The sequence below is a fragment of the Haliotis rubra genome, unplaced genomic scaffold (assembly GCF_003918875.1).
Source record: "Haliotis rubra isolate DU_JTF1 unplaced genomic scaffold, ASM391887v1 Scf1418, whole genome shotgun sequence".
NCBI classification, from domain to species: domain Eukaryota; kingdom Metazoa; phylum Mollusca; class Gastropoda; order Lepetellida; family Haliotidae; genus Haliotis; species Haliotis rubra.
In genome coordinates this window covers 146171-161607 of record NW_025765357.1, presented here as the reverse complement: position 1 = coordinate 161607, position 15437 = coordinate 146171, and the positions used below count along the sequence as shown (strand labels likewise).

The 15437-nt window shown below is 45.3% G+C and overlaps 1 protein-coding gene across 1 annotated transcript in view; it reads left to right on the top strand.

The window, feature by feature from the left end:
* LOC124269072 (C2 domain-containing protein 3-like) overlaps nt 1–15437 on the top strand; it is an 86124-nt gene that overhangs the window by 24530 nt on the left and 46157 nt on the right. The window contains exons 22-25 of the mRNA XM_046704084.1: nt 1668–1772; nt 2151–2230; nt 3976–4034; nt 4244–4387. Of these exons, the coding sequence (XP_046560040.1) occupies nt 1668–1772; nt 2151–2230; nt 3976–4034; nt 4244–4387 (388 nt within the window). The remainder of the gene's footprint in view (nt 1–1667; nt 1773–2150; nt 2231–3975; nt 4035–4243; nt 4388–15437) is intronic.

The following is a 15437-nucleotide window of genomic DNA, read 5'->3' as shown; positions in this document are numbered from 1 at the left end:
GTACATTATGTACCTTTCTTACAGTAGGTGTACAACAGGGGTACATTATGTACATTCCATACAGTAGGTGTTCAGCAGGAGTACATGATGTACCTTCATTACAGTAGGGGTATAACAGGGGTACATGATGTATCTTCCTTACAGTAGGGGTATAACAGGGGTCCATTATGTAACTTCCATACAGTAGGTGAACAAAAGGGGTACATTATGTACCTTCTTTACAGTAGGTGTACAACAGGGTACATTATGTACCTTCCCTGGCAGTAGGTGTACAACAGGGGTACATTATGTACCTTCCATACAGTAGGTGTACAACAGGGGTACATTATGTACCTTCCATACAGTAGGTGGTGTTCAGCAGGGGTACATGATGTACCTTCCATACAGTAGGAGTATAACAGGGGTATATTATGTACCTTCCTTACAGTAGGTGTACAACAGTGGTACATGATGTACCTCCCTGGCAGTAGGGGTATAACAGGGGTAGATGATGTAACTTTGTTACAGTAGGTTAAAACAGGGGTACATTATGTACCTTCCTTACAGTAGGTGTTCAGCAGGGGTACATGATGTTCCTTCCTTACAGTAGGTGTACAACAGGGGTACATGATGCACTTTCCTTACAGTAGGTTAAAACAGGGGTACATTATGTACCTTCCATACAGTAGGTGTTCAGCAGGGGTACATGATGCACCTACCTGGCAGTAGGTGTACAACAGGGGTACATGATGTATCTCCCTGGCAGTAGGTGTACAACTGGGGTACATGATGTACCTTCCTTACAGTTGGTGTACAACAGGGGAACATTATGTACCTTCCTTACAGTAGGTGAACAAAAGGGGTACAATATGTACCTTCCATACAGTAGGTGTTCAGCAGGGGTACATGATATACCTCCCGGCAGTAAGTTTACAACATGGTACATTATGTACCTTCCATACAGTAGGTGTTCAGCAGAGGTACATGATGTACCTCCCTGGCAGTAGGTGTAAAACAGGGGTACATGATGTACCTCCCTGGCAGTAGGTGTACAACAGGGGTACAGGATGTACCTCGCTGGCAGTAAGTGTACAACAGGGTACATTATCTACCTTCCATACAGTAGGTGTTCAGCAGGGGTACATGATGTACCTCCCTGGCAGTAGATGTACAACAGGGGTACATGATGTACCTCCCTGGCAGTAGATGTATAACAGGGGTTCATGATGTACCTTCCATACAGTAGGTGTACAACGGGTACATGATGTACCTTCCTTGCAGGTGTACAACGGGTACATTATGTACCTTCGTTACAGTAGATGTACAACAGGGGTACATTATGTACCTTCCATACAGTAGGTGTACAACAGGGGTACATTATGTATCTTTGTTACAGTAGGTGTACAACGGGTACATTATGTACCTTCATTACAGTAGGTGTACAACAGGGGTACATTATGTACCTTCGTTACAGTAGGTGTACAACAGGGGTACATGATGTACCTTCCTTACAGTAGGTGTACAACAGGGGTACATTATGTACCTTCCTTACAGTAGGTGTACAACAGGGGTACATTATGTAGGTATAATCAAACATGACCTATTCACATATGAAATATCCCCACTAAAACATGTCACACATAGGGAAGAACAATGTTTAGTTTTGACAGCTGTTATTTCCCTGACAGTATCCTGTGATTGCGGCGGACAACTACTTCGGCATTACCGATCCTTTCACCAGCTTCAACTTCGGACAACTCCGACTGGTGCTAGCAATGGGTTCAGCGGAACAGGTATGTGTGGGTGTTTCTTTAACTCCACATGCTGGCCAGTACTTATTTAAAGTCGTGATAAATTCCCTGAAAATTTCCAGTGGTTTCGCACCACTAATTTGTTAACTTAAAATAACACTTCTGCCTTGTGCTTTGAATGATCTAAGATCCTCAGTCCAATCCGGTTAGTGAGATCACCAAAAGTGGAAGGTCAAAATCCCTGTTGAGTATCAAAGATAAGTAGAATTGCATCATATAGGAAAGACCAACCCACACCTGTGACCTAGTTAGGTCATTTTACAAAGATAAATTGTTGCTCACACAATCAGCCACTTACAACTGGCCATCCTCGGGAGTCAGTATTGTCTCGGGTGACTCACAGCCAACTGTTGTGTACAGATTGCAAGTCTGCAGCGGATCAAGCAGGATGGAGATGGTTCAGTGATGATCCCAGAGAGGCCGCTTAACAGTCTGGAGAGGTAGGTCAAACAGGAGCATGTTGATGTATGTTGAGACAGCTAGATCAATCAGAATGATGTCAGTGAATGTCAAGATAGGCAGGTCAAACAGGAGCTTGGCAATGTATGTCAAGATAGGTCAAACAGGAGTATGTCAATGTAGGTCAAACAGGAGCATGTCAATGTATGTCAAGATAGACAGGTCAAACAGGAGCATGTCAATGTATGTCAAGATAGGTAGGTCAAACAGAAGCATGTCAATGTATGTCAAGATAGGTAGGTCAAACAGGAGCATGTCAAGATAGGTCAAACAGGAGCATGTCAATGTATGTCAAGATAGGTCAAACAGGAGCATGTCAATGTATGTCAAGATAGGTCAAACAGGAGCATGTCAATGTATGTCAAGATAGGTCAAACAAGAGCATGTCAATGTATGTCAAGATAGGTAGGTCAAACAGGAACATGTCAAAGTGTGTTGAGATAGATAGCTACTGTGTTGATAACAGGATAAGTGTCATTTCATCTTCCATTACTTTCTTGGTCAGCAGCTCGTACGTTTTGGTCACATGCTGATGTTAATGCAAAAGAATTAGCATAGAATTGTCCATGTTGAAAACTAGGTAAGTAATCTCTTTGAGTTTTCCAAATACTGTGGAGGTAGTTTGATTTTTATCATAGCAAAATCTGTGGTACAAGATAGGAAATTGCTGTAAGGACAGCAATAAGATGCAACATGAAAGTAAGAGAGGACTGCAAACAGTCTGCTGAGTGTGTAACTTCATGCAAAGTGTCCCTAATGTCTGTGTCTAGTCTCTGAATAGGTGTCTCACCTTCACCCACCTGTGTCTTTCCACTGTTTCATTTGTGGTCCACCTACTAGTGTCTCAAATATTACTCTCCTGCCTCTCAACCTGTGACCCACCTGTCCCACCAGTCACCTACCTGTGACCCACCTGTCCAACCAGTCTCCTACCTGTAACCCACCTATCCCACCAGTCTCCTACCTGTGACCCACCTGTCTCCTACCTGTGACCCACCAGTCTCCTACCTGTGACCCACCTGTCTTCTTCCTGTGACCCACCTGTCTCACCTGTAACCCACCTGTCCCACCTGTCTCCTACCCGCGACCAACCTGTCCCACCTGTCTCCTACCTGCGACCAACCTGTCCCACCTGTCTCCTACCTGCGACCAACCTGTCCCACCTGTTTCCTTCCTGTGACCCACCTGTCCGACCTGTCTCCTACCTGTAACCCACCAGTCTCCTACCTGTGGCCCACCTGTCCCACCAATCTCCTATGTGTAACCCACCTGTCCCACCTGTCTCCTTCCTGTGACCCACCTGTCTCCTACCTGTAACCCACCTGTCCCAACTGTCTCCTTCCTGTGACCCACCTGACCCACCTGTCTCCTTCCTGTGGCCCACCTGTCTCCTTCCTGTGACCCACCTGTCTCACCTGTAACCCACCTGTCCCACCTGTCTCCTACCTGCGACCAACCTGTCCCACCTGTCTCCTTCCTGTGACCCACCTGTCTCCTACCTGTAACCCACCTGTCCCACCTGTCTCCTTCCTGTGACCCACCTGACCCACCTGTCTCCTACCTGTAACCCACCTGTCTCCTTCCTGTGGCCCACCTGTCTCCTTCCTGTGCCACCTGTCTCATCTGTCTCCTACTTGTGACCCACCTGTCCCATATTGTCCCACCTGTGACCCACCTGTCTCCAACCTGTGACCTATTGTATTATTATTCTATACTTCTGTTTCAGACATGACATAGCTGCCCATGATGATACTCATGGTCACCCTCCATCCATGGATTCAGCAGGTATTTATACTATTCATATCTCTAGTGGCTCTTACCTGTGGGGTGTTGGGTAAGGAGACGTCACCAGTAATGCTTGAAGTGTTGATGGTGGCACCAGTATCTCATTGCTTATTATAAGAGAGATGGTGATTTCACTCACTGACGGATGATGCTGATGTCTACAGGATAATACAGAAATGCATATCATGTCCTAAATGTTTCTGTTGCAGTTGAGCATGTGTTTGAGGTTGTGATTGAGGCTATTCGGGATCTGAAGCTGTTTGACAACATGATGTGGGGAGAGACTGACTGCTTCATCCAGTACCACTTCCCATCCCAGGCCCAGACTAAACCCCTGTCTCATGTCAAGAGCAGTGAGTAACATTTACAATTACACCCACCCCCTACCAAGCAGAACCGGCCCCTAGTACCTCTCTGGCCCCTAGTACCTCTTCCTGGCCCCTAGTACCTCTTTTCATCCTAGACTCAACCCGTCTGCTGTAAGGAGTGCTAACATTTACAATTACACCCAACCCAAGGGAGCAGAACGGGCTGCTAGAACCTTTTGGCAAGGTCCTGAATTTTGGTGGATAGGATTTCGACTTTATGAAACTGAATTTGATAGCTGTTAGTTGTCTGAGAGAGCTGATTTGCTGTCTTCTTTGGCTAAAGAGGTTTTATGTTCTTTAATATTATTGGAATATTACTATTATAGTATGACCAGAAATTATTGAGAATTTTAGGAATATGTTTAATTGGATTTCTAGTATAAAAAACCTTGACCAGCTATCAAGTGCTTGGTTTCATTCAAGAGAGACAACTCCGTTTATCCTTTTTCATTAGTTTGTGAAGAGTTATCCCCCTTCGTTAACTTGCTAGCAGACGACATTTTCAGTGATCCTGAGTATGGATGATTTAGAGATGAGGAAGTTGATTTTAGAGTATTATAACAAGGACATCAGATCAGCTAAAGTGATTTCAAGTAGAACAGACATCCCTTTGTCCACTGTTTATCGTGTTTTGAAAAATATTGGAAATGGATATGGCATTGAGCACCATGGAGGCGCAGGTAGGCCCAGAAAATTGACTGTGGGTGACAGGAGGCGGCTTGGTATTGTTGTTTTACAATCTTTAATTCTTTTTTATATATTCCTCCTTGGGGTACTTATAAGCATTTAAATGTCCATTTAAAATCCCTACGACAGTTGTAACAATATTTTGAATAAAATATTTACAAAACAAAAACTACGTTTTGTCTTGTGAGACCACCCTTACAGGGCCCTCTGGCCCCCTACAGTCAAGAGCAGGTAACTCTAGACCGTAACCTCGTACCTCACTTTCCATGCTGTCGTTGTACCGACAAGACGTGGGTCCATACCAGAAGGTTTTTCCTTGCGACTAAGAGAGTTATGAGTGTTTCCAGAAACTGCAACTGTATGTATGGTTCTCTTTTTTTTTTTTCCCTGCATGGGCTTAATTGGAGGTTCTTTCTGAATTTTTCATTCATAAATTCTCGTTGTAACTTGGTACCTGTCATGATTGACTGCTCGCTAGTGCGTGTCAAGATGGCGGACAGGTCCCTTCGCTAGCCTTCCTGTTCATTGGTTTCCCATGTGGTTTTTCAATGTTACAGGTGGTTTTAGTGGTTTTATTTGTATCTTTGTGCGTGTAGGAGGCGTGTATGTCAACTGCTCGCATTTTCTATATTACGCTAAAAAAAACGTAATTGTTAGTTATGCTGCAGTGTGTACTAGGTTGTCAACTGCATGCTACGTTGTCGCATTAGTTGTGTCGCCCATGCGTCTGTTTTACATGTATTTGTATGTGGGTATAGGGTAGATTGCTGCACAGGTTTTTTACTTGTTGCAGTTTAAACCCTGTACTTCCTGCCTTGCTGCAATCCCCGTACGGGATTCCCACGAGGTCTGCTTACGCTGTTTAGTGCAGAAGGAACATGAGGAAGAGGGGTGTGCGGCATGTGCCATGTTCTCGCCCCAAACCATTCGGTCGAGGCGGATAGACACGCTGTTCTACAGCAACCTGCTTCGGGCGGGGGGTGATCTCTGGGCGCAGGATCCCCCGTCCAAACGCTCCCATAGCTAAAAAAAGGGGTCCACAGGAGCCGCTTCCCACGCGGAGCCGGCTCCCAAGAAAGCTAAGGCTACCAAGCCGGCTTCGTCACGCACTCATGCCCCTTCGGCATCTCCTACTGCTTCCATCTCTGTACCCGCCACCCCCCCTCTTGATTCAGCACCTGTACAAAGCGTTCCTGTTGATTCGTTTAACCGTTTTTACTCGGCGACCTGGCGCGGGTTCCTCCCGGCAGGGTGATGTTTTTCCCCTGGCTCCTCTGGACCTTATGACTTTTTCTGGTCCTGCCTCTGGCGTCTCCTCGGCGTTCTCTCAGGAGTCTGAGATGATGATGGCCGAGGATTCTGCCGAGGTCGATATGGAGGAGGAGGAAGGGACGGAGGAACTGGAGGCGGGAGTACCGTACTCCTTTGCCTCGTCACTGCGGCAGGTTCGGGATAAGATCGCCGAAGTCCTGCCGCAGGTGGCTGTTCCCGTCCCGGCACCCGACCCCGCGGAGTTTCGGCTCCCGGGTGAGGCGTTCGCACCTCACCGGGTCGCAGAGGCACGCCTACGCATTCTCCCATCACTGGTCAGTGAGGTGGTGAATCCGCTCCTGGCTGGTACTCGCTCGCGCTTTGATTTGCCTGACGTCGGCAGGCGGTACCAGTTAGGTGAGGAGACGCTCTTCGAACCACCAGTGGTGGACGAGTGCGTCTTTGCCTCAGTTACATTAGGAGGGTCGTCTTCGTCTTCCCTGGCCTCGGCCAGGCAGGGCAGGCGCATCCCCCCTTTTCCGGCTAGTACATCACTACCGCTGAAGTCTGCCTACCGGTCATTCGAAGAATGTTACCGGTGCGCGGCTCAGCAACTTAAAGTGGCCGTCCATTCAGCCTACCTGTCTGCATTGCAGGGACAGCTGGTGGCCCACAGCTCTTGCGGTGCCGATTCATCGGAGTCGGTGCTCGCGCGGCAACTAACGGATGTACACTCGCATCTGGCTCGGGACAGCATTAGGTGCTGTGCCAGCCAGATGATGGGTGCCGTCAAGGGCTTGCGCCGCCTGTGGCTATCTGTCCCCAGAGCCCTTGTTGCCCCCCACTCACGCAAGCAGAGACTTGCCGACGGTGGGGGTGCACTGCCTCTTGCCACACATCCCTGTCGGCGGCCAGCTAGCCCTATTCCTCCGGGAGTGGGAGGCAGCCACCTCAAATCCCTGGGTCCTGTCCACGCTCAGGGATGGCCATTTGCCACAGTGGAGGCGCGATCCTCCGTCCTCCGGGGTTCGACACACGCCTGTGCCGACCCCCCGCGACAAGGCGGAAGTCCTCCGTGCCGAGGTTCAGTCTTTACTGACCAAGGCGGCCATCGAGGTGGTTCCTGTGAGTCAGCGAGAAGAGGGGTTTTATTCCACCTACTTCCTCGTGACCAAAAAGGACGGAGGGTTCAGACCCATTCTGAATCTCAGAGGGCTGAACAAATTACTGGAGGTGCCGTCTTTCAGGATGGAGACACTCAGGTCAGTGATCTCCTCCGTCGAGACAGGGGATTGGCTTACGTCAATCGATCTCAAAGACGCATACCTCCATGTTCCCATGCACCCCGAATTCAAGAAGTACCTCCGGTTCTCCTTCGACGGGACATGCTACCAGTTTCGCGTGCTCCCCTCCGGCATCTCCACAGCGCCAAGGGTGTTCACCAAACTTATGCTAATCCCAGCTCAGTTAGCCAGGTCTCAGGGCAGGTGTTGTCACCCGTACCTGGACGATTGGCTTCTACGGGCCTTAGGGCCTCAGTTAAGCAGAGCCTCCACACTGTGCGTGCTGGATAATCCCTCACTTGCGATGGTGGACGGACGTCGGGAATTTGTCCAAGGGGATCCCCCTCGACACCCCGACACCTTCCCTCTCAGTTCAGACGGACGCCTCCCTCACAGGTTGGGGGGGGGTCCTGGGCGAGCACTCAGCCTCCGGCCTCTGGTCGGAGCGGGAGGTCAGCCTACACATCAATGTGTTAGAACTGAGAGCAGTCCGCAAGGTGTTCGAGTGCTTCCGGGTGTTGGTGCAGGGCCGTGTGGTTCGTCTAGAAATGGACAATCAAACGGCCATGACTTACATTCTCAAGCAAGGCGGCACAGTGTCTCCGTCGCTCCTTCAGGAGGCGTGGCAGTTTCTACTGTGGTGCGATCAGTTCAACATTCAGGTTTTGCCTGTTTATCTCCCGGGGGTAGACAACGTCCATGCAGACGCGCTCTCACGGCGTATACTAGCCCCACACGAGTGGATGCTCGACCGGGAGATATTCGGAATTATCTCCCAGTTGTTCGGGTCGTTCCAGGTGGATCTGTTTGCGTCTGGGGTGACGAACCAGATTCCTGTGTTTTGCTCCCGGATTCCGGATCCGGGTGTGTTATGCAGTGGAATGAAAACAAAAATTCTAATTATTTAATCCAAATTTTATTTCCCCACAATTGTAAATTTATATATACACTAACGAATGCAAGATACTGTACGAAAGCTTCAATACCTTGCTGAGGTCCGATTATGACCAAATCATCTCAAACGCGTCAACATCCAACACACAGATGTTCGTTCGACGCAACCATCTAACATTCTAACACTAATACCCTTCCCACAGTCTCTAACACACTCATTAAACACACACTCTGTCCGGTATCACGCGAAATACGTTTATATAACAAACATTCATTCATGGAATTCTCGGTGCAGTAAGCGTTTCAGCGGCGTTGTGTTCGCGCATTTACAACACATTGTCCGAGAACAAAACAAAACATCCATAGGATAACTGAGCGTCCCAAAACGCAACTGTTCTATAACCTCATCCGAGAACATGCTCATCTGGTGTCCGCGGTCGCAGTGTTTCGGACATTCCATGAACTGTTCTTCAGTCCATTCCCCCCTCCATGATAGACTCCTGTCTATCATATGTTCTGCTGATATCCATGAATCATGAATCACAAAATGAAAAATGCACATTTCAATAAACAACACATCCTGTTTCTTGATCCTCTAAAATAGTCATTTGGTATCCTAATTCGAATCTTCAAAAGTCAATGCTTTACACAACGATCCTTCGAATTCAATCCTCCGGAAGCCGATGATCCATCCTCCAGACGACGAACGATCCATCCTCCAGACGACGAGCGATCCATCCTCCAGACTGACCTTAGCGATCCTGCTCCCACTGCTTGCATGAACATATCGCCCTGAACCTCCACATGACTGATCTGCTTAATGTTCTCTCAAGTCATCCTCCGAGTTCCACTCGAAAGGGACACACCGTCGCCACAGGTCTCATCAGCGTAGTTTTCCCCATCTTTACTTGTACCACTTTCGAACATGTCCATCCTTGCCTGGATATGTGTTGATGATTCTCCCCAAAGGCCAGCTTCCACGGGAGAATCTGGTGAAACTACGATGACGACATCATTTACCTTTAGATTAGCGGTTAGCCTCTCCACTTCTTCCTGACTTGAAGAGTTGGTAGTAGCTCCCTCAACCACCTCCTCCAGAAGTGCCTCACCAGTTCCTGTATTCGGTCTCCATCGTTTTCTGGGGTTGTATGATTATTATCAACACTATCTGGAGCAAATGTTCCACCGACTTGCCCGTTGCATAAGATGATTTGGCGCTAGCGGTACATCATCTTGGCAGTTAGCACTTTGATAAGTGAGGGGACGAGAATTTATGAGTGCTTCTGCGGCAGTAAATGCTGTTGTTAGCTCTTCATCCGTGACATCACCTTTACCCAGAATGACAAAGATAGCTCTTTTAGCTGACTTAATCATGCATTCAAATACACCACCAAAATGTGGCGCATGAGGAGGGTTGAATCTCCAGACGACTCCCTTATTAGTCAAGGATGATCTCAAGAGTCGCATCAAGTTGTTCAACCAGATCTCTCAATTCCTTCACAGCGCCTACAAAGTTAGTTCCGTTATCGGATACGACTTCTTTTGGCATTCCTCGTCTATTTGTCATGCGGAAAAAAGCATTCAAAAACGAGTCACTATCTAGACCATATGACATTTCCAAATGTACAGCCCTAGTGGACAAACACGTGAAAAGACACAAATATCGTTTTTGTCTCTTCTTTGACCTCCCTTGGATAGTCAGAAAAGGCCCTGCATAGTCCACTCCAACATGAGTAAATGCTCTCAGTGAATAGCTAACTCTCAGCTTTGGAAGTGGAGCCATAATCTGAGGTCTCGGTTGAGCTTTTTGTCTCCGACAAAAGGCACATTCTGTCTCCCATGCTCGAATCTCTTCACGAGCAGCAATGACCCAGTATTTTGAGGATAGAGCAGCTAAAGTTTGATTAGTACCTACTGCATGTTTACCCGCTTGTGGTAATGTTTCACAATAAGCCTTGTGACCCGGTTCTTCTGAGGTAAGATTATTGGAACTTCGTGCTCCCCAAGACAAGCAGTCAGCATATTTCAGTCTGCCACTGCATCTAATTAGTCCCTCTTCATCGATTATTGGCTGGAGTCCAATGAGTTTGCTGTCTTTTGGAAGCTGTTTTCCTTTTTGCAGTGCAGAAAACTCTTTCGCAAACTCCTGTTGTTGCGTCTGACTGATGATTCTCATTTCTGCATCTTCGATTTCGTCAACCTCCAAATTACCCATGTGTCGTAATTTTGGTGCAATACGTGCATTGGTAACAAATCTGCTTACCCAAGCATATATTCTAGTCAACCTCTTCCAGTCAGAATATCTGGATGGATGAAGATGCCATGCATCATCCTCACCTTCAGACATTAGTGTAACAACTTCCTTTTCTGGACACTTTCTTCATTTCTAAAGTACCATCACTTTGAAATCCAATTATTTGTTCTGGCCATTCACTTTCTGTGAGTGTCAGAAATGCTGGTCCTGTCAGCCATGTACTACTGGCTAGGTTCTTCACTGATGTACCCCTGGTAAAGTATGTCTGCAGGATTTAACCGTAGATGGAACATATTTCCACTGATATGGACTGGTGTGTTCCTGGATATAACCAATGCGATTTGCCACAAACGACTTGTAATTTCTACTCTGGCTTTTTTATCCAACATAACACATTCATACTGTCACACCAAAAATAGGTGTTGACAGTGGACATTTCTAACACCTTTTGCTGAAGCAACAAACAATTTCACCCCAAGGACTGCCGCCATCAGTTCCATTCTTGGAATGCTTACAGATTGAAGAGGAGCAACCCTGCTTTTGGAGGTAACTAAACGACTGACCACTTCCCCACTCTGGTAAGTATAGACTGCATATATTGCTGCCCCATATGCATCTTGTGATGCATCTGCAAATACATGAAATGTTTTGTTTTCTATTTCAGATTTGATTCTCAAGCACCGTGGGTACTCTGATATTGCATAACTCTTTAACCTCATTTACCCATTTCAAAGTTCTAAGATTCAGATCTGGATCAAGCTCTTCATCCCATCCTAAACCTGATATCCACATCTCTTGAATCATCATTTTCCCCCACAATGGTGAAAGGTGTCAAGAGTCCAAGCGGATCAAAGATCCTTGCAATTTCACTGAGAAACATTAAGCTTGGTCATTCTCACAATGTCTTCAGGAACATTCATACAGAAGCTGAACTCATCATCATTTGCAATCCACATAAGACCTAGTGTTTTCACTGAAGGCAATTCATTTTGTTTATGTTTACCTTCTGTGCCCTAGATTCTAACGAATTCCATCAAGGACATCCAATGAATTTGAAAGCCATTTTCTGGCGTTCATACCTGCTGTGTCGCCATAGCTCACTCAGCTGATTGTACAGCTCTATCCCAGTCATGTCATCTTCTACCCGAATCCATACTATCGTCCATATAGGTGAAGCTTACTACAGTCTCTACAGCAAGTGGAAATTCATTCTGATGTGCTTTGCATGTTCTTGTGAAATGTATTATGCTAAGAATGGTGAACAATTCAAACCGAACAACACCCTGTTAAACTCATACACCTGTGGTTCTTCATTTGAATTCATGGATCGCCACAGAAACCTGAGGTATATCACGATCTTCAGGTTTCACCTCAATTTGTAGGTACATCTCGAGATGTCACAAACAAGTGCTATGGGCTGCTTCCTAAATCGGAGCAAGATTTCAAAAGATCACTCTGCAACTTCGGTCCCTGGATGTATTATGTCATTGAGTGAAACACCCTGACACTTTGCAGAAGCATCGAATACAATCGCGTTACTTTGGTTGTAGTTCTGTCTGGATCGCACTACTGGAAAATGAGGTAGAAACCATTTACTCTCATTTTCCAATGACTGATACCTTTACTTAATGTATCCCTTTTGCACATATTGATCTAGAACTGAGCAATAAGCTTCAGCCATCTCTTTGTCCTTCGACAGTTTCTTCTCAGTGCTAAGAAGACGATTGACAGCCATCTTATAGTTATCTGGTAACATCTGTGTGTCATATTTCCAAGGTATACCTACTTGGTAGTGACCATTGTTGTACTGAAGTGTCTGTTTAACGCTTTCAACTGCAGACAATTCATCGTTATTGTAGTCATTTATTGTGCTACATGAAAATTCCTCTCCTTCCCAGAACTTGTGCACTAAAGCATTTAGATTCTGCAATTCTGTTCTATTGTTATCAATGAGAAAAGTTCTTGCAAAATGTGTTTCATTTTCACCATGAACACGTCCTATGCATGTCCACCCAAGAGGTGTAAGTCTTGCAACAGGTTCTCCCTGACCACCACTTACCTCTTCATATGACCGATGAAGGTCAATGTAGTCAATGCCTATGAGGACATCAACCACAGTACGATGCGAGAACTAAGTTTTGGGAATTTGATGTGATTCAAATGTTTCCATTTATGTCCATGTTTCTCCCAGTCTACTACTTGCATTTTGCCTGTAACTTTTGTTGTTGTAAGAGCTGACATTGATACATCAACTGAACCATCAATGCTTTCTAACCCAAAATTAACAGACATTGATTCAAAACTCTCCTTTCTGCCATTTAGAACATTCACTGACACTTTCTGATAATGTCCTTGTAACCCAAGTTCTGCAGCTATATCTTCATTTATGTATGTCTGCGAACTAGCATCATCTAAGAGAGCATTGACTGTAATCCTGCGATGTCCATTTGTGATAACTACTGGGACAGTTCTCAATGCTGTGTATGACATGTCACACCTAGAAGTAGACATTGTGGTTGTTTGTGTTTCATCTACTGGATTTAGGGGGCGACTTACTTTTGCACAATCTGTCCAATCCCTTACTTTCTGATCAGTGTGAAGTAAGCGATTGTGATTTGCAAAACAACCACCTATCCCACATTCACTAAACCTAGTGCAACTCCTACCACAGTGGTTGGAGCCTAGACAACGGAAGCAAAGATTCAACCTCTTTGCAACCTCCCACCTCCTACTAACGCTCAATGCTTTGAACTTTGTGCACTTCCACATCTCATGACTTGCCCCTGGACACATTTGACATGGACCCGTTTGACTTTTATTCTCTTTATTGCCAAAGAAAGTCCCATTTTTACCCGATGTTTTATCGCTCATGTGACCTCTGCTTTTCAGCAACCCCATTTATGACTTCACTGGCAATGACCTGAAACTCTGATTCTTGCAGAATCCATTCCCTGAGGACTTCAACAGATTCCTGTCTCTGGGTCTCAAATATCCACCTCTGATATTGTATTACCATGGATTCTGTTAATTTCTTTAATAATTGTGAGTATAAGGTCCCATCACCCAACTCTTCTAACTTGTCTGATTCTCTAAGGTTTGCCACTAAAATATCAAGCAAGTCTGCAAACCTCTCTAAGTCCCTGGCATTACCTGCCCTAATTGGTTTGAACTTTGTAACCTCTTCTAACTTCAAAGCAATGTTACGTCTTTTGCCACCATATTTGCGTTCAAGACGTTCTAATGCGATGTCATATGCATATGACCTAAACTCGCTATCACTTTCAATGCTTCTCCGGTAAGACATTGTCTTAACTGTAACAGTTTGTATTCGGGGGTGGCTGGCGCCATGTCCACACAAGCTACAAATGCTGCTTTCCAATTCTCATACATTTTAATGTCACCATTAAATGTGGGTATCGACACCCTTTTGAGTTGTTTCCACATATCTACACCAAGCTCATTTTGTTTTGTGACAGGGTTCGTACTTCTGCGATCATAATGTGCTCCAGAACTTTCAACCACATTCAACTTGTCATCTAAACATTCGACTTTCTTCTCATGTTTTCCTGTGACCACGTTCTTATGTATGGCTTGTTCATTGTCACTGTTCTGTTTGCATTTTGTATTCTTATCAGATTGTACTTTTTGTTTTGTCTGATCTTGAGAATGGAATAGCATTGATAAGCCTGTTCTTATGCTGCTTACAGAAGTAGCATCTGATCTGTCATTCAAGTATGCTTGTGCCATTTTAACAACATCTTCATTAATCCCTTCTACAGACGCAAGTTCTTTGTAGACTTGATTTTTGTTTTCAGTGTCCCCGCTATCTGAATATGCCTGAATCAAATCAACCATGATATTCACTGCCTTAAGGTGAAGTGAACTTACCTTGTCAATTTCATCTCTAACCTCCCGACGGGAAGGAACATCAACTTGTTCTATCAAGTTATACAACTTGTTCTTACATTTTGTAAATGCAGTTTTAGCTGCTGCTTTTTGTTTCTTTAATTTGATAATTTTGTCACCAACGTCTGTTTTAGGAACCTTTACCTCAACGTTTGAAGCTATTTGCTTCATCGATTTCTCCGACATGATGACAAACTAATCTGACTTGCCACTAACCTAACCTGCATGTAAACTAACCTTCCACTAATCTAACCTGTATCTAATCTTGACACGCAACTGAACTCACCGGCAACTAACCTAACCTAACATAACATAACCACGCTCTGCTACCATTTTGTTTTGCAGTGGAATGAAAACAAAAATTCTAATTATTTAATCCAAATTTTATTTCCCCACAATTGTAAATTTATATATACACTAACGAATGCAAGATACTGTACGAAAGCTTCAATACCTTGCTGAGGTCCGATTATGACCAAATCATCTCAAACGCGTCAACATCCAACACACAGATGTTCGTTCGACGCAACCATCTAACATTCTAACACTAATACCCTTCCCACAGTCTCTAACACACTCATTAAACACACACTCTGTCCGAAGTATCACGAAATACGTTTATATAACAAACATTCATTCATGGAATTCTCGTGCAGTAGCGTTTCCGCGAGGCGTTGTGTTCGCGCATTTACAACACATTGTCCGAGAACAAAACAAAACATCCATAGGATAACTGAACGTCCCAAAACGCAACTGTTCT